Source organism: Hyla sarda, chromosome 3 (assembly GCF_029499605.1).
Source record: "Hyla sarda isolate aHylSar1 chromosome 3, aHylSar1.hap1, whole genome shotgun sequence".
Taxonomy (NCBI): Eukaryota; Metazoa; Chordata; class Amphibia; order Anura; family Hylidae; genus Hyla; species Hyla sarda.
The window spans coordinates 245,264,466-245,283,655 of NC_079191.1; the positions used below are offsets into that span (position 1 = coordinate 245,264,466).

The window sequence follows — 19,190 nt, forward strand, 5'->3', positions numbered from 1 at the left end:
CAGCCGTACGGAAGTTATGTGGGAACATACATTTCCCATTGATTTGCATGGGACTTTAAAGGAGTATTCTGGCGCGCACTTTTCTCATTTTATCCCGTCCGGGCTGCAAAATAAAAGAAAACAAACTTTCTCTTACCTGCCAATGAGCCCCCAGAGTTTCGGTACACTCCGGTACAGGTATTCGGTCCCCGGGCTGTATTCTTCTTACTTCCTGTTAGCCCGACACGTCACACGGAGCTTCAGCCTATCACTAGCCAAGGCGGGACATCGCTGCGGCCGGTGATAGGCTGAAGCTCCGTGTGACGTGCCGGGCTAACAGGAAGTAAGAAGAATACAGCCCGGGGACCGAACACCTGTACCGGAGTGTATCGGAGCTCCGGGGGCTCGTTGGCAGGTAAGAGAAAGTTTGTTTTCTTTTATTTTGCAGCCCGGACAGGATAAAATGAGAAAAGTGCGTGCCGGACTACTCTTTAAACAAAAACCTGACCCTCACAAATGGGGGTAGTTAAGGGTTAAATTAACTATTCTATATTTTCAGTGGACATATAAGTAATATGTGACCAAGTATTATCGAAATATCTCCAGCCGTTTGGAAGTTATGCAGTAACAAATATTTCCCATAGATTTGTATTGGACTTTAAATAAGAACCCCGACCCTGGCAAATGGGGGGGAGTAAGGGTTAAATTACCTGTCCTATGTTGACATATAAGTAACATGTGTGCCAAGTTTCATGTTAATATCTTTACCCGTTTGGACTTGATTGTGGAACATACACACACATACATACATACACACACACACACATTGAGTTTTATATACATATACTAGCTGAGTACCCGGTGTTGCCCGGTTTTTCCTTCCTAATCCTTGTAGGGGAGGAAAATAAACAAAGGAGGAAGCTTTTGACTTCATATTCAGTCCTCATATATTGTTGTCATATCCCAACCCCATATTCCATCCCCATATCCCGACCTCATATGCCGCACTTCCAGGACCGAAGAAAACTTTGGGTCCCGGCAGTTAAACCCTTACAGCTGCGGTCGGAAGCGATTGTAAGGAGTTTTGACAGAGGTAGGGTGCTCCCTCTGTCTTTCTCCGGTAGCACCCCGCAATGATCTTGGGGTGCTATATGTTGCCTGGGGTCTTTACAAGGATCCCCAGGTCTGCCCCGGTTATTGCCTGTCAGGACGTGCTGATATGCTGCCTGCCAGTGTAAAACTAGCAGGCAGCTTATAACTGCAATGATTTGGAATACTAAGTATTCCAAAGCATTAAAAAAATGTAAAAAAAATAGTATAAAATAAATAAAAGTGTAAAAACAATAAGTTAAAAAAGGGTAAAAACAATGGGGGAGATTTATCAAAACCTGTCCAGAGGAAAAGTTGCTGAGTTGCCCATAGCAACCAATCAGATCACTTCTTTCATTTTTCAGAGGCCTTGTCAAAAATGAAAGAAGCGATCTGATTGGTTGCTATGGGCAACTCTGCAACTTTTCTTCATGACAGGTTTTGATAAATCTCCACTAATAAGTGTAAAAACAATTTATTTTATAAATATAATGAAAAATAAAAATACATAATGTGTAGAATCACACGGCGCACATCCTCAGTATATTACATACTGCAGAGGCCTGCCAGCAGTCACAATATTGAGCTCCCTGCTGCGGCTGGGTAGCTTTGTGTGTCCACTTAAAGCGGCGGATTTCCCACCGGCAGTCATGAGCGGACACCCAGCCGCAGCAGTTAAGTTATCTTGCCCTTGTGACTGCCGGGAGCATCCGGGGGGCTCCTCTCCTTCTTGGTCCTACCTGGCGGTCAGTCAACCAGGTATGGTCTAAGTGGGGGTCCTGCCCAGCCCGGTACGAAAAGCATGATAAAATATGGGGCGCATTTCCCCCATTTCAAAAGTGACTTACCAAAATGATGTCTCACAAATAAAGAATTTGTGAGAAAAAAAAAGCTAATTGCTATTCTTTTCTACTGACTTTTAAATAATTCTAGCCACACAATAGGGGCTCAACTTACTTTTGCCCTAGGGGAATACTTTAGGGGGTGTAGTTTCGAAAATGGGGTCACTTCTGGGGTGCAGTATTGTTCTGACAGCTATATAATATAATTTGTATAATGATATCCTGAAAGCCAAATTGTGCTCCTCTACTTTTGGGTCCCACCATGTGTCCATGCAACCAAATATGGCCTAAGCAGGGTTATTACCGAACACGGGACGAACAGCGTAATAAAATATGGAGCGCATTTTCTACTTTTCAGATGCAATGTACAAATAATATGTCCCACAAATAAAGTACTCACTTTTGGTCTAGGTGAATACTTTAGGGGGTGTAGTTTCCAAAATGGGTCACTTGTGGGGGTTCTGTATGGTTCTGGCAGCTAAACGCCTTTGCAGGCATGAAGTGCAGCCTATAATCCATTCAGCCTAAATTGATGCCCTGAAAGCCAAATGGCGCTTCTCTCCTTCTGCGTCCTACCACGCGACCAAGGAACCAAATATGGCCTAAGCGGGGGTATTTCCAAACACGGGCCGAGCAGCTCAAAAAAATATAGGGTGCATTTCTTGCAATATCAGAAGCGATGTACAAAAAATATGTCCCACAAATGATGCATTTGTGAAAAAAAGCAAATGTCCAATTTTTAACACTAACTTCGTAATAAGTCCTGCCAAAAAACTATGGTGTTAAAATACTCACTGTACCCCCTAGCAAATGCTTTGAGGGGTCTAGTTTTTAAAATGGGGTCACTTGGGGGGGGGGGTCCTATGTTCTACCACCTTCAAATTTCTGCAAACCTTGCATAGCACACAAAAAAATTTACTTTTCAAATTTTCCACATTTTAAGCAATTAGTGTTAAAATAGCAAAACATTTTTTTTTTTTTATTTCATGATTTTTTGCATTGTAAAAAAAAAAAACTACAAATGATATCGGCTTACTTTTACTATGTAAATAAGGGACAACTTGTGACAAAAAAACAATGTCAGAATTATCCTGATTGGCAAAATGTTACCAGAGTTATTCTCTAATAAAGTCAGACATCCCTGATTTTAAAAAACAGGCCTGGTCTTTCAGAGTGTACAGGTTTACTTATATTGGTCCTTAAAGGGGTACTCCCGTGGAAAAAAAATTCAACTGGTGCCAGAAAGTTAAACAGATTTGTAAATTACTTCTATTAAAAAATATGAATCTTTCCAGTACTTTTTAGGGTCTGTATACTACAGAGAAAATGGTTTTCTTTTTGGAACACAGAGCTCTCTGCTGACATCATGACCACAGTGCTCTCTGCTGACATCTCTGTCCATTTTAGGAACTGTCCAGAGCAGCATATGTTTGCTATGGGGATTTTCTCCTACTCTGGACAGTTCTTAAAATGGACAGATATGTCAGCAGAGAGCACTGTTGTCATGATGTCAGCAGAGAGCTCTGTGTTCCAAAAAGAAAACCATTTCCTCTGTAGTATTCAGCAGTTAATAAGTACTGGAAGGATTAAGATTTTTTTTTAAATAGAAGTAATTTACAAATCTGTTTAACTTTCTTGCTTGTTGATTAAAAAAAAAAAGTTTCCCACAGGAGTACCCCTTTAAGGTGTTAACTTGGATTTTGGCTAAAGCAATGCTACTTTCGATAAATCCAGTGTCTTGGTATGATAAATAAAACATTATATCCACAAGTTGTGAAAGTGCAACATTTTTATTTTGTCAATTATTTATGACCAGTAGAAATATGTAACAGACGTTGCTTTTTAATGGAGGATTTCTTTTATAACAATGTTTTTATAGGGTACAGATTTATTTCAACAGGTTACTGTACTGCACAGTAAGATTTCATTATGTTTTTTAATGCACCATAATTGCAGACCGATATAAATAATATACAAGGGTAATAAAGATAAAGCAGTATTGCATATATCTTAAGATATTCCAGAAATAAACCATTGTGAAACATACAATTTTTAATCATACACATGAATATTGTTTGTTACAAGTAAGACATTTTCTAGAATATACATTAACATTGGCTAGTTCACATTGAAACATGATCGATGGAATGATTTAAGTTTAATTTATTTAATTGACAGTTGTTATCAAAGTATATACAGTGCATGTTCATTCATTTACTCATCTTGTCAATGTATAAATAGTGTGTTGAGGGGAAAATGCTGTTAAAGGGTACCTCTCATCAAATAAACTTTTGATATATTTTAGATTAATGAATGCTGAATAACTTTCCAATAGCATGTTAATGAAAAATATGCTTCTTTCTATTGTATTTTTCCCGATCAGTCCTGTCAGCAAGCATTTCTGACTCATGCTGGAGTCCTAAACACTCAGAGCTGCCAGCCTACTTTGTTCACAGCCAAACAGGCTGTGAACAAAGCAGGCTGGCAGCTCTGAGTGTTCTCCTTTGTGAACAAAGCAGACTGGCAGCTCGTAGTGTTTAGGACTCCAGCATGAGTCTGAAATGCTTGCTGCCAGGACTGGTAGGGAGACCCCTAGTGGTCATTTCTTCAAAGTGGAAAATTAAATAGAAAGAAGCATATTTTTTAATAACATGCAATTGTAAATTTATTCTGCATACATTAATCTATAATATATCAAAAGTTTTTTTGATGAGAGGTACCCTTTAAGAAGTTTGCCTACCATATTGATACAAAATAACAGTATCTAGCAATCTACTGACTTTCTGATTTTCTGTACAATGAACATGACAAGCTATTCAGTTCCTTTGTAACATGCACATCTTATTACAGATACTTTCATTTAAATTAGTCTGTCTAGTTACAGAGATGTTTGTGCCACTGACATCCTTAATTCTATTATGAATTGATCATATACAGTTAAAACAACAAAAAATATTACAAATAGGTCACACTGCAGGGCAACAAACACATTTTTCCATCAATGTTTGACATCAATTTATGCTTAGACATGGGAGTGTATGCACAATCTCTGCCCCATTGTTTATAATACTGCCTTTTTGAAGATTACATTTTCTGTAATTTAAGATGCATTTAGATGTTTAGTTGGTCCCTGCAGTTGTACGTTAATTTTAGGTTACTGGGACTCCCAAAACTAGACAGATAGGAATATTCTAGCACAGTCTCTATATATTTCCTCTGTGGTAACTGAAAGGCAAATATATATATGAACGGTAATTTTTATTAAAGGGAACTTCACCTAAATTGTAAAATTGACTATACGTGGTAAATCGGATGTCAGAACAGTAGCCAAATCTTTGTAACATAGTAGCCAAACCGTTTTTGTATTATACTTACAGTGATATTGATGTTTTTGTGTTCTGTTGTAGCTGCCATTTTTACAACAAGAAGAACAGCCATAATGGTTGTCATCTTTGAATTAGAATCAGAAACTGATACCACCTTGTCACTATAACATACGTCCTGCTGTTACTACTTGTAAAAAAAAAAATGGTTGCCATAATGAACAAACACAAAATATGGCAATATCTCTGTGTGAATTTATACATTACCATACCAAAGCTGGGTTTTCCTGCATTTTTTTTCTGTGTGTGTGTGGCTTTTGTTTTGTTTTTGTCTTTTGTTAAGCTAAAAAAAATTCTGCACGCTGCAAACAGTGTTTCTTGCTTGGATTTTTTGTCTGCACTTTAGGTGTACTATTTTGTCCCTTAGCTGTTTTGATATTGCAGCATGTTCTTAGAAAAAAACAGCTTACATGCAAATAAAAAAGCTGAATGAGATTCATGTGATGGAAGCCTTAAAACACTAATTACCGTATTTATCGGCGTATAACACGCACTTTTTAGGCTAAAATTTTTAGCCTAAAGTCTGTGTGCGTGTTATACGCCGATACACCCCCAGGAAAGGCAGGGGGAGAGAGGCCGTCGCTGCCCGCTTCTCTCCCCCTGCCTTTCCTGGGGTCTAGAGCGCTGCTGCCGGCCCTTCTCACCCCCTGGCTATCGGCGCCGCTGCCCGTTCTGTCCCCCTGACTATCGGTGCCGGCGCCAATAGCCAGGGGGAGAGAAGCGGCACCTTCGCTGAACGGTGCGGCGCATGACGTCAGTGCGCCGCGCCGTGCATAGCAACGACGCAGGGGACGCACGCCGGAGGCCTGCAGCAGCGCGGACCCGACTCAGGTAATTATGCCACCGGGGATGGGGGGAGGCAACGGGGCAATGGGTGCCCCTGCCCCTTCTCTCCCCTGGCTGTCGGCGCCGCTTCTCTCCCCCTGGCTATCGGTGCCGGCAATGGGGCGCCGGCACCGATAGTCAGGGGGACAGAACGGGCAGCGGCGCCGATAGCCAGGGGGTGAGAAGGGCCGACAGCAGCGCTCTAGACCCCAGGAAAGGCAGGGGGAGAGAAGCGGGCAGCGACGGCCTCTCTCCCCCTGCCTTTCCTGGGGGTATATCGGGGTATACACGCGCACACACGCGCCCTCATTTTACCATGGATATTTGGGTAAAAAACTTTTTTTACCCAAATATCCTTGGTAAAATGAGGGTGCGTGTTATAGGCCGGTGCGTGGTATACCCCGATAAATACGGTACTAATGTGGCAGTATGGCTGCTGGAGTGGCATAGGTGCAATTCTGCTGTGCAAATAGCACAGCAGAATCCTATTAAAATCAGTGTGACTCTGCTGCTGTGGAATCTTCGTGCAGGATTCCAGTAATGAATAATCCCAAAGTTTGTCACATCTAATATACAACTTTTGTTTTAGATTTGGGTAAAAAAAAAAGTGTAAAAGCTAGGGGCAGGTGAGAATTTAATTCCTGTAAAATAGTGCTGCCAGTATAGTTTGGGTGTTATTTACATTATCTGTATTGCTTCCTCCGAATATATTTGTTATATTTGTTTGGAAATAAAAACTTATTGAAACAGAACCTTTTTGAGTAGCAGACACAAAGTGCCGTAAGATCATTGCTACCAGCTTCAGATTGTTACATCTTATGTTTGAAAATGCCATTCAAACAAAGAATGCCAATAAATAATACCAGACATACATGCCAAAAGTCAAAAATCCAGCTTGTATGTTTTGCATGGATTCTGTCCAGAAGAGACTTCAAACTGCAGTTCAGGTTTCCCACATTGTAACTGTTAAACAATCTAAACTATGGAATGTAGCAGTAAGGCAGAAACTATTTTTGCAATACTTACTACCAGATGCATGTTTTATTTTTTTTAAAGACCTTGGATACAAGATTAGTTGGGAAGCAATTGCTGTTCATATTGATAGATGTGTCTATAATAGAGCTGAAAGTGCTTAACAACATCTAACACTTGGAAAATGTCTGCGCATCCTGGGATTTATCATCCACTTAAGACTCTACAGGCACATAGTTTAAGTAATCTGTTTGCTATAATTTTAGAATTTTATGTATTAGTGTTCAGTATATTGTTGTATGCCCACTGCAATGAATCATTTCAAGGGGTATTCTGGGATTTTTTTTATTATTTGACTATGCTACAGGGGCTATAAAGTTAGTGTAGTTCATATTCTAGTGTCTAAACCTATGTTTCATGGTGGTATCGCAATTCTTCTGTGATTTGTGTCCCCAGGTTTATTTTTAACCACATACTAAATGACTGTTGTCTTAGGTTTTCTCAGGTTGCAGTGTGGCTTGAGAGATTAAATCAATAGTCAGGTGATCAGAGGGATCCTGTCTTTGCTGTAATGGATGGAGCAACCGCTGGTTGTGAGGAAGATCATTTTGTCATTGCAGCAGCTGGAGGCACCCTGGTCAGAAAACACTAGTCTATTGCATTGAAGAGATCATAGGTGTGTTTCAATGGGTGGGGTGGATGATGTGTGGGAGGGAGAAAAGTGACCTCACATTAACAAGGAATTATGGGATTTGTAGTTTAAGGGAACAAACTCCTAAAGGAAATAGCTAGTTCACAAAAAGATAGCCAGAGCATTATGGTAATCTTAGAACATAGCTATTTAGCCCAAATACAAGCGCACCCTTCCTAAGCATGTTCATTACTGTCTGGCAGGTATGTACTAAAATCACCTTATGGTGGATAACCCCTTTAAGTTAAAAGTTAGAAAACCCATTAACTATGAATGTAAGAGAACAACTCTAAATGGGTGTGTAAACAGGGCAACCCCTTTCCATATGCCCTATTAGATAATTATCACTGGAGGGGGGTGTTTTCTCTTGCTTGGAATTTCTCTCTAGTAGTCAGAATGAAGATCCACTAAAGGCCTATTACATTTGAGTGTTGTGGGAATGTTTGTTCCTGATGAGTCAATGAGCTAGAAAACACTTGCTCGTCAGCTGATCAAATCTTTGTACAGCCATTTAAATAATTATTATCACCATGTGCCAACGATGATTAAATTGAAGGATCACATGAACAGTCCAGAAATCATTTGTTCTGCCAGACCTGCAATGTAAGGGCAATCCAGATCGGTGCTCTTTGTCGTGCACCCCATTGGCTGGTGGTGTAAAAGGATTTTAAGGTGAATCTGTCAGTAGGACAACAGGTGTAAATAAGCACATGGCAAGATAGAGCTAGAGCAGTCTCTGACCACTTTATCTAGTGGCTAACTGGGTAGGCAAATGCACGTAAGCCAATGGGCTGTGTTAAAGAGGATATGGGTGGGATTTATCTAGGGTCTTTCCGTGCTGAGGAATGCCCCCATGGCTTTTAAACCTTATTTGCATAATAACATAAAAAGCTTATATTTTGGTACTGGAAAAGGCTATGAATTTAAAAAGGTATGCCTATAATCTGTCCCTATCTAGCCATGAGCCTACTAACACCCATGTTCTTTTGCTGACAGATCCATTTTTTAACAAATAGCAGCTCTTCTCTGGCAGACCTCATGCTATTTCAGGGTCGCACATTAATTTAAATTTTTAGCATGTAATTTTTTCACCTGCAGTAGCAGCTCTTAGAGCTCTGTCAGAGTTTGCATCTATTTTACCAGACTAGAAAATATACATATGTTTGGTTGTTTGGCTATTAGCTGATATTAAGCTGGCCTGTGTAATTCTGTATACTTGTGATTCAGGGGTATATTATAAATCAGGTACAATTCCTCTAGAGGCTATAAAAGCCTAAAGGGCTATCCAGTATATGTCACTTCATATAACTCACTTAGCAACTTAGTCATATCCTTGATTTGCCGCTCTGGGAACTCTACCTTTATCTGTGATGTCCACATGGTCTCTCTCCAAATCCAAAAAGTAGGAATCAACTCCCCATGGTTTAAATGTCACAGGTGGAGGTACTAGAGCTTACACAGAGTCAGCAGCAAAGAGGAAAGTCATGGCAGATGTAGGTTCACCACTATATTAGCCAACCAGGCTAACACATTCTGAAGCTGTACAGTGGGACCAGGGAGTGAAACTACATTAAACTAAAATAAAGTACAGTAAATACCTATAGGAGGAAAGTTCGGACATAATACAGTATGCAGTACATACAGCTTTTATTTTATTTTTCTTAGTCAGATAACCTGTAACTTTTTGTAGTACTACCGTACTTATTGATTTTAACTACCAAGCTACAGCGGCAGTCGAAAGTAATACATTTAATGCTGCACAATTTTGTGGACTACCGCTACAACTCAATATTTAAAATCAAGTAGCACTACAAAAAGTCACAGCATAGCCATAGCCTTACATGCAGATGGTGTTTTGCTTTTCCTTTCTGTAGAAATCATATTTATCTGCTCAGAGAGTGAATGTTTATTACTTTCCAAGAAGCTAAATAAAAGTGACAACCAATGTAAAGAGAACATAAGAAATGAATCTTTGCTACTAGAATAACATTTGATTTACCAATGAGTTGCCATTTTTACATTTAAATTATGGTGCATAAATGGAGCTCTAGTCCGCAATATCTGTATCTGATATTGATATTGAATTGATATTTTGACCGTTACAATGTGTAGAAGGTTTGTAATAGAAACCAGTGTTAGATTTGTAAATTATACTTTGCTGGATTGGCGTTATCCTTTTGTCATGTTTGTTTTTGTATGGCTTTTCTCCACTACCTCCATTTTTGTAATTATATATCATCCTACATTGCCTCACTACTTAAAATGATTTTTACTCATATTGAGCTGAATTTATCAGTAAACAACATATATTACACAAATGATATTTAGCACCCTGTTTACATACATGCCTACATATGCATGCTGCAGCTCAGCACAACCTCTACAACTCTTGAGTTTATAAGAAAAATATAATTTTATAACTTTGCAAACAGCCAACGGCCATCTCCCTATCAGCTATCTTCCCATGTCTGCAGCTCTGAGCATGATATAGAGCTAACAGATTCTCTTTAAAGTTAATGTTCTATTGTTAACAACATTTGTTTTATTGTTATTTGGGCCAAAGTTGAGTGCTAAGTAATTTTTAATACTGTAAATCTCTACAGAGATACAGAGCTCCCTTTTTGAGATTTTACTCTTTTGTGGCCTTTTGCTGAATGAAAAATAAAATTCTGCTCTCAGTACCCCCATAATGATGAGAATGGGAAAATAGAATTTTAGAATTTTTTACATTTTATTTAAAATGAAAAACTAAAATTTCACATGGACATAATTATTCAGATGCAATTTTGCTATGGAACTTGAAATGTAGTCTTATCTGTTGATCATCTGAGATATTTCCTAACCTTTTATTAAAACCCACCTGTGGTAAGTTCCATTGATTGGACATGATTTGGAAAGACATCTATCTATATAAGGTCTCACAGCTGATGAAGCACAATATAGCAAAAACCAAGCTATAAAGTAACTCTCTGTAGAGCTCAGAGACCAGATTTTGCAGAGGCACAGATCTGGAGAAGGGTGCAAAAAAATTTCTGCTCCACTTAAAGTTCCCAAAAGAACAGTGGCCTCCATAATCCTTAACTGGAAGAAGTTTGGAACAACTATAACTCTTTTATTAGAACTGTCTGTCTCACCAAACTAAGCAATCGGGGGGAAAGGGCCTTGGTAAGAGAGATGACCAAGAACCCAAAATTCACTCTGGCTGAGCTTCAAAGATGGGAGAAACTTTCAGAAGGTCAACCATCACTGCAGCACTCCATTCTGGACAGAGTGCCTGAAAGTAAAATACACATATAAGGCTGTCCGTGGTTTGTTTGTGGACTCACTGCTCATTACCAGCCCAATATCCAGCCCATTGAAGCATGGCGGTCTCAGTTTCATTCTATATGGGTGTTTTTTTTAGCATTTGGGATAGGGAGACTGATCAGGGTTGAGAAAGAGCTGAATGGAGCAAATTACAGGATATTCTTAAAATGTACTTATAATGCTGTTGTAAACAAATGAGAATTGCGCAGTACTTTTTTAAATCTGTTCCTTAATTCCTAAATACATGATGCTGTTCTCCCCACCACATATTTATATGTATTAATAAAAAGACCTACTCGCTTCATCTCCACAGCACCCGTCTCCAGCACGAGACCCAGACAGAGCGGGAGCTTAATCTCCTCCTGCATAATAGTGCTGCATGCTAATAATTCTTCAGAAAAATTGACCATTGAAATAGTTATTCTTTAATGAAAACCTGAACCTAAGTGCTCTGGACCTCAGACTAGACCAAACGTTAACCTTCCAACAAGACAATGGCTGACATTTATCATTATCTTTAGACAGTTTTTTGTGTCTAGAAAAGAGGGCGAAAAAGGAGCAAGCAGGGCTTATTTACGCCTTTTTTGCGCCTTTTGATTTACACATTTCTGCTAATTTTGAGTTGCAATCCACTGATTTTGGCAATACACATGGTATGGAACGGTTTTATGAACTGCGCCTTTTTGTGAAAAGGCGCAAAGCCACCGAAAAGTCTCTAAAACTATACTAGCCCAGACTTAGCTTAGCTTTTTGGTGTATGTGAAGAGAGAAATTTCAGAAAATGTGACCTGCACAAAATTTATCAAATGCTCTGTGACCAATTTAAATTTGGTTCTCCTACACATTAACAGCACACAAAATAAAAGGTGTAGAAAAATGCTTCACTTACACCTACAATGATAAATGTCGGCCAATGATTCTAAGCAAACAGACAACACAGAAGTGGCTTAAGGACACTTCTGTGAATGTTATTGATCGGCCCAGCCAGAGCCCCAGTAAAACTCCTAAAATGTCTGTCCATTGACAGTCCTCATCCAACACAGAGCTTAAGAGGATCTGTAGAGAAGAATGGCAGAAAATTCCCAAATCCAGGTGTGTAAACTTTTTGATCTTATCCCTAAGAAGACGAGGCTGTAATCACTGCCATAGGTGCTTCAGGTAAGTACTCAGTAAAGGGTCTAAATATATATATATATATAAATGCAATGTTTTAGTTCTTTTTTCAGTAAATTAGCAAAGACATCTAATATTCTGTTTCCACTTTCTCATTATGGGCTATTGAATGCAAGAAGTGTGATAAAATTAAGAGTATTAAAGTCAAAAATAAAATTGTATGCAATAAACTCTTAAGTCATCCCCCAAGATAATTGCATGAAGCCTGATTTTCATCATGTTACTGTTTACCCCCTGCTAGAAATATATACTATGATACCTCTTTGAGATATCAAAATGTCATTAAAAAGTAGGTGTTTCTCTAGAGGGAGGCAGTCTTCTCAAAGAATAAGGCAAGTAAGTATTAACATATGGTGGAGTTAAAAGTCTGTCACAGAAATCTGGTCTGGATAAGGGAATGGTCTTCCCAAAGAAGTGGTCTTTTGGAGACGTTCTACTGTATTATAAAACTGATCAGCACAGAATGCTGAAACTAAAAATATACAAATAAAAGGTGAGCATTCACTTTAAAAAAGGCTTGCCAAAGAAATATCTGAGTACATAAAAAATGTGACATAGTATTTTTACGTATTGGCAATGTCTGGCCCCACAAAAATTCGCCAACAGTGCCTGGTCCTTTTTAAACAGTGCTTCCATCTTGACACTCAGAAAGCACCTGCTCAGCCTATCGTAGGTTGTAGCACTATTCTGCCTCAGCCAGTAATTGCCTAAGTGGCTGATTCCTGTGTGTCAAGACAAAACAAGGATTGCTAAGCCAAACCAGGCACAACTGGAGAAGATGCAGCGGGGGGACCAGGGCAAGGGGAGTATATTCATTTTTATTTTTTTCATTTTTATGCCAGCCTGTGTCTGTGGATAGGAATTTCATGGGGCAAACAATTCCTTTTAAGCAGTTTATGAATTAATGTGATCTGTGTAATAAGGCACGCTAAAAAACAATCCCCAGAGGTCACTTTTTTTCTGTCAACATGTTTTATATAGCTACTCTGCTGATTATAATTATAAATAGTGCAAGGGGGCAGAATCAGATTATAGGTATATCCTTGTTACAATGTAGTTTTTTATGTGTTGCTTTATGTTTAACATAGAAAGCATTGCTTCACTGACAAAGTTTATGGCTTACATATCAATGAAGTAAAGTGCCAGGTCTGGATTCTTGGTATAATAAAAAAAAAATTAAAATTAAAAATCACTTAAAACACTTAATTTTCCATGCAACTAAAACAAACAAATACCTTGCACTGTATTATATTCAAAACAACACAAAACAATAATTTTTTAAAATAACAATTTTTCAAGCATCAGATTTGAAGTTGAGCAATAATAACATATCATGTGAGGCCAAATAGGAAACCTGAGAAAGAGGAATGCATGTAGTCAGAAGAATATAGACCATTAGATTCTGCACTAGGCAACTGCAGCCAAACTTGATCATTTTCAGTAAGATCGATGACAGCACTACCAGATGCTTGGTCAAGGTATCCTTTTTTGTATTCATCATAGGTATACATTAATGGTGTACCATTTTTATATAATGCCACCCAAATATTTGAACCTTTTACATGTACATGATAAGAAAAATAATATAGCCCTGGTATCCTGCATGTAAAAATTCCACTTCGGGCATCATAGTGATTTTGCCTGTTATATAAGATCTTGTCAAATTTTATGGGTACTCCGACTGCTGGAAATGCTTTGGAAAGGATAGCAGTAAATGCTGACACTCGAAGCTCTCTTAGACCTTGAACTTGGCCTGATTTTGCATATCCATCTGGTATTTGATGTGGCATTATTATCTGACCAGGCTGGCCTGGTGGTCCTGGTGGTCCTGGTAATCCTGGTTCACCGTTTATCCCTCTTGATCCAGGAATCCCAGGTGGTCCCATTGGCCCTTGAATGCCATTTGTTGCAATAGCGGCAGGACCTGGTAAACCAGGGAAACCTTGTTCACCCTTTTGACCTGGCATACCTGGAATGCCCGGTGGTCCTGTTGGCCCCCGCATACCTGGTATACCTGTAGTTCCTCTGGGACCCTGTTCTCCACTGTAACCAGATTCTCCTCTAGGGCCTACTGGACCAGTTATTCCAGGCACCCCAGGGGGTCCTGTAATGCCCTTCTCTCCTTTTTGTCCTGCAGTACCTGGAATTCCTCTGGTGCCAGCATGTCCTGGCTCACCTGGATAGCCTGGTTTACCGTCTAAACCAGGTAAACCTCTTTCACCTTTAGGTCCAGGTGCTCCTGAAAAACCTTTAGGACCAATGTCACCTTTAGGTCCTGGAAAGCCAACCTCTCCTGGAACCCCTCTAGGTCCATGCATACCTGCAATTCCTTGCAAACCTGTTGTGCCAGGTTGTCCAGGATGCCCTATTTCTCCCTGGTCTCCTTTAATCCCAGGATTACCAGGGAGCCCTTCAGGTCCTCTTAACCCCTTCACTCCTGGTAAGCCTGGCTTTCCATAGCCTTGCATTCCTTGAGGGCCTGGCATGCCTGGGAGACCTGGATGTCCTTTAGGTCCAGAAGGCCCTGGGAGACCAGGTGCACCATTTATTCCAGGCTTCCCAATTCCTGTTTGTCCAGGCTGTCCAGGTAGTCCTTGGGGCCCTTGTAGACCTTGAATCCCTGGTACACCAGGTAGACCTCTTTCACCTACTTTTCCATGTTGTCCAGGAAAACCATTTATGCCTGGTTTGCCTATTCCAATAGGACCTTCAGGCCCAGGTGGGCCTGGCATACCAGGAGGTCCTCTCTCACCTGGTTGACCTGGAATTCCATAACCATTTTGCCCCTTATGTCCATTAAGGCCAGGCATACCAGGTTCACCTTTAAATCCAGGAGCTCCTCTTGGCCCAGGGCTTCCTACCGCTCCTTGAGGACCTGGATTTCCAGAAGCAGAAATTCCAGCTGGACCAGGAAATCCAGGTGGTCCGTGAAGACCTCTTGGTCCAGGTAGTCCAATAGGTCCAATGTCCCCCTTTTCTCCTTGTTCTCCACGTTCTCCATGCTTTCCAGGTATACCTGGTTGGCCTGGTTTTCCAATGGAAGAGAATCCTGGTGGTCCTGGCACTCCTTGAGCTCCTTGTGGACCAGGTGTCCCATAACCTGGTTTTCCTGGTGGTCCTGGTGGTCCAGGCAAACCTCTTGGACCAATTGGTCCAGGGGGACCAGGTTGCCCTTGTTCTGGCCCGCTTGGAATAACTAGAAGAGAATAGAAAAACATTAAAATGTTGTTATAACAGGGTATTCAATGTAAAAATCTTAACTTAATGGTTTTGTTTAATAAAAGCAGACACCCTTTTTTTAAAAAAAAATAGGCTGCCCCAGCGATCAACTGATTGCTGCAGGTCTTTCTTTTCTAAACTCAGACCTATACTTGCCTTCCTCACCCCTTAGACCCCCCCCCCCCCACACCTTCTACCCAGCCAACACTAAACACCACTCCACAACTATGGGTGGCCTCTAGTTCTTACTAATCTGACCACAGTGCTCTTTGCTGATACTTGCTGTCCATGTCGGGAACTGTCTGGAGCAGGAGAGGTTTGATATGTCAATTTGCTCATGTTCTAAAAAGTTCCTGACGCAGACAAAGGTGGCGGCAGAAAGCACTGTGGTCAGACTAGGAAGAACTACACAACTTTTTCTGGTGCATACAGCAGGTGATAAGCACTGGAAAGATTAAGATGTTTAAATAGAATACAAATCTATATAACTTTTTAGCACCAGTAGATTTGAAAACATATTTTTTTTATCCTCCAGAGTACCTGTTTAAAGGAGGGAAGAATGACTGAGCAATGAGCATTTGTGTCATTTTCAGAGTAACAAGAAGGGGGATTCTGGAGATGTTTTTCAAGTGTAGAGGGCTTGTGTGCAAGTAACTGAATATAGAGGGTGAATGACAGATACAGATATTACATGACTGCAAGAAAGTGGGCATGCTGCCTCAGAGTTGTGGTACTAGCACATAATTAAATGGAATTATGAAGTTTATGTATGATAGTAGATGGTGGAAAAGTAAGTTCAGTTTTTGAAAGAATTAGTTTCAGATAGGAAGAAGAAATCACTGGTGTTTTGTGGTGGTAGAGGGGTGATATCACAGGCAGAGGTGGTACTGAAAGAGAAATTTGTTTAACAGTTTGACCAATGGGAGCTCTGTAGAGAAAAGAGGAAAGGGCCTCGGACTGATCCCTAATGAAACTCAATGGCAAGGAAAAGAGTAGAAACAAATGGTCAGAAAGACAGTAAGAAAAGCAGTCCCTGTAGTGAATTTCATCTAGATTTGTTGTACTCATTAGAGCTAGCTTCTGAAACATGTTCTGTTTCTCTAATCTGTTTCTGTTGTTCATTTGTAACTAGCTGAGTACCCGGCGCTGCCTGGGTTTTCCTACCTTATCCTTGTGGGGGAGGAAAAGCAACAAAGGAGGAAGCATTTGTCCTCATATCCCGTCCCTAAATCCTGAACCCATATCCCCTCCTCATATCCCAACCCCAAATCCTCTCCTCATATTCCGACCTCATATCCTGTCCTCATATTTTGTTCTCATATCCCGACCTCATATCCCACCCCCATATCCCTTCCTCATATCCCGACCTCATATCCCATCCTCAAATCCCATCCTCATAGCTAATCTTCATTTCTAATCCTCATATCCAGTCCTCAGGTGGGACTGCATTGTGGTAAAGATATTGTAAGCTGAAAATAAAAGGGGTTTGGCTTAAAAGGTGGGCGTGCCTTTGTGAGATGGGGTGTGGCTTATCAGCCGGACTGACACATTCACCAGGAGACGCAGAGCGGAGCATGTAGAGTAACACACCAGAAGTCCAATATACTTACATGGGACTTGAAAAAAAAAAAAAAAAACATCTTTCACGTATGGGGGCAGGTTAGGGGTTAATTGAACTATTATATATTTTTATTTGACATATAAGTGACATGTGACCAAGTATCATCGAAATATCTCCAGCTGTTTGGAAATTATGCAGTAACATATATTTCCCATAGACTTATAGTATGGGACTTTAAATAGAAACCCCAACCCTGGCATATGGGGGTGGGTAAGGGTTAAATTACCTATTTTATGTTTGTTGTTGACATATAAGTAACATGTGTGCCAAGTTTCATGTTAATATCTTTAGCCATTTGGAAGTGATGCTGGAACATACACACATATATACACACACATACACACATTGGCCCTCATTTACTATTGCAAACCCGACATGTTTTGTTGGGTTGTGTGCCAGACTCTGGCGCATTGCGCCAGAAATTCTGTCTGGGCCAGATTTTGCGCCAGAATTGAAAAAACCCGACTAACTCTCCATTTTGCTAAGAAAACCCGAAAAATGGGCGTGGCCACCGGTAAAGGGGGCGTGGTCACCAAAAAGATTTCTTGGTGGGTTTTAATTCCCTACAATTTATTTTCTTCGGTATTTACTAAGGTTTCCCTAGATTTTCCACATTCCCTACATTTTGCTTTTTTTTTTACACATGCTCTGATCTGTAGGGTTTTTCTCAGCTGAAATCCACCACATTTTCTGTGGAAACCGTAGTAAATATGTTGTGTGGTGTGTTCCCGACATTTTCACAAAAAAACAACATATTTACTACGGTTTCCACAGAAAATGTGGTGGATTTGAACTGAGGAAAACCAGACAGATCAGAGAATGTGTAAAAAAAAAAAAGCAAAATGTAGGGAAAGTGGAAAATCTAGGGAAACCTTAGTAAATACCATGGAAAATAAATTGTAGGGAATTAAAACCCACAAAGAAATCTACACTCCACTCTTAGTAACTAAGGGCCATTGAGTTTTATATGTATGTGTGTATATATATATATATATATATATATATATATATATATATATATATATAAAACTCAACGTGTGTATGTATGTATGTATGTTCCAGCATCGCGTCCAAACGGCTAAAGATATTAACATGCAACTTGGCACACATGTTACTTATATGTCAACAACAAACATGGGATAGGTAATTTAACCCTTACTCACCCCCATCTGCCAGGGGCGGGGTTTATGTTTAAAGTCCCATACAAGTCTATGGGAAATATTTGTTACTGCATAACTTCCAAACGGCTGGAGATATTTCGATAATACTTGGTCACATGTTACTTATATGTCCACTTAAAATATAGGATAGTTCATTTAACCCTTAGCTACCCCCATTTGAGAGGGTCAGGGTTTTTGTTTAAAGTCCCATGCAAATCAATGGGAAATGTATGTTCCCACATAACTTCAGTACGGCTGGAGATATTTCAATACCTGGTACACATATTACAGGTCTGGATAGGGGGTCGAGATAGGAGGTCAAGATAGGAGGTCGGGATAGGAGGTCGAGATATGAGGACGGGATAGGAGGTCGGGATAGAAGTTCGAGATAGGAGGTTGAGATATGAGGATGGGATAGGAGGTCGGGATAGGAGGATAGGATAGGAGGTCGGGATAGGAGGTCCAGATAGGCGGTCCAGATAGAAGGTCGAAATAGGAGGTCGAGATAGGAGGACAGGATAGGTCGAGATAGGAGGTCAAGATAGGAGGTCGAGACAGGAGGATGGGATAGGAGGTCGAGATAGGACGGCATAGGAGGACAGGATAGGAGGTCGGGATAGGAGGACGGGATGGGAGGTCAGGAAAGGAGGTTGGGATAGGAGGTCGAGATACGAGGACGGGATGGGAGGTCAGGATAGGAGGATGGGATAGGAGGTCGAGATGAAAGGTCGAGATAGGAGGACGGGATAGGAGGACGGGATAGGAGGTCGTGGTATGAGGACGGGATATGAGGACGGGATATGGGGTTGGGATATGACAACAATATATGGGGATAAGAAGTCAAAAGCTTCCTCCTTTGTTGATTTTCCTCCCCAACAAGGATTAGGAAGGAAAAACTGGGCAATGCCTGGTACTCAGCGAGTACATCTA

At 40.4% G+C, this 19,190-nt stretch overlaps 2 protein-coding genes across 3 annotated transcripts in view; one reads left to right on the top strand and one right to left on the bottom strand.

The window, feature by feature from the left end:
- Positions 1–19,190, top strand: part of NT5DC1 (5'-nucleotidase domain containing 1) — a 417,176-nt gene that overhangs the window by 92,913 nt on the left and 305,073 nt on the right. The gene's annotated exons all lie outside the window — the stretch shown is intronic.
- COL10A1 (collagen type X alpha 1 chain) overlaps positions 13,492–19,190 on the bottom strand; it is a 104,310-nt gene continuing 98,611 nt past the window's right edge. The window contains exon 3 of the mRNA XM_056566364.1: positions 13,492–15,456. Within this exon, the coding sequence (XP_056422339.1) occupies positions 13,592–15,456 (1,865 nt within the window). The 3' untranslated portion in view covers positions 13,492–13,591. The remainder of the gene's footprint in view (positions 15,457–19,190) is intronic.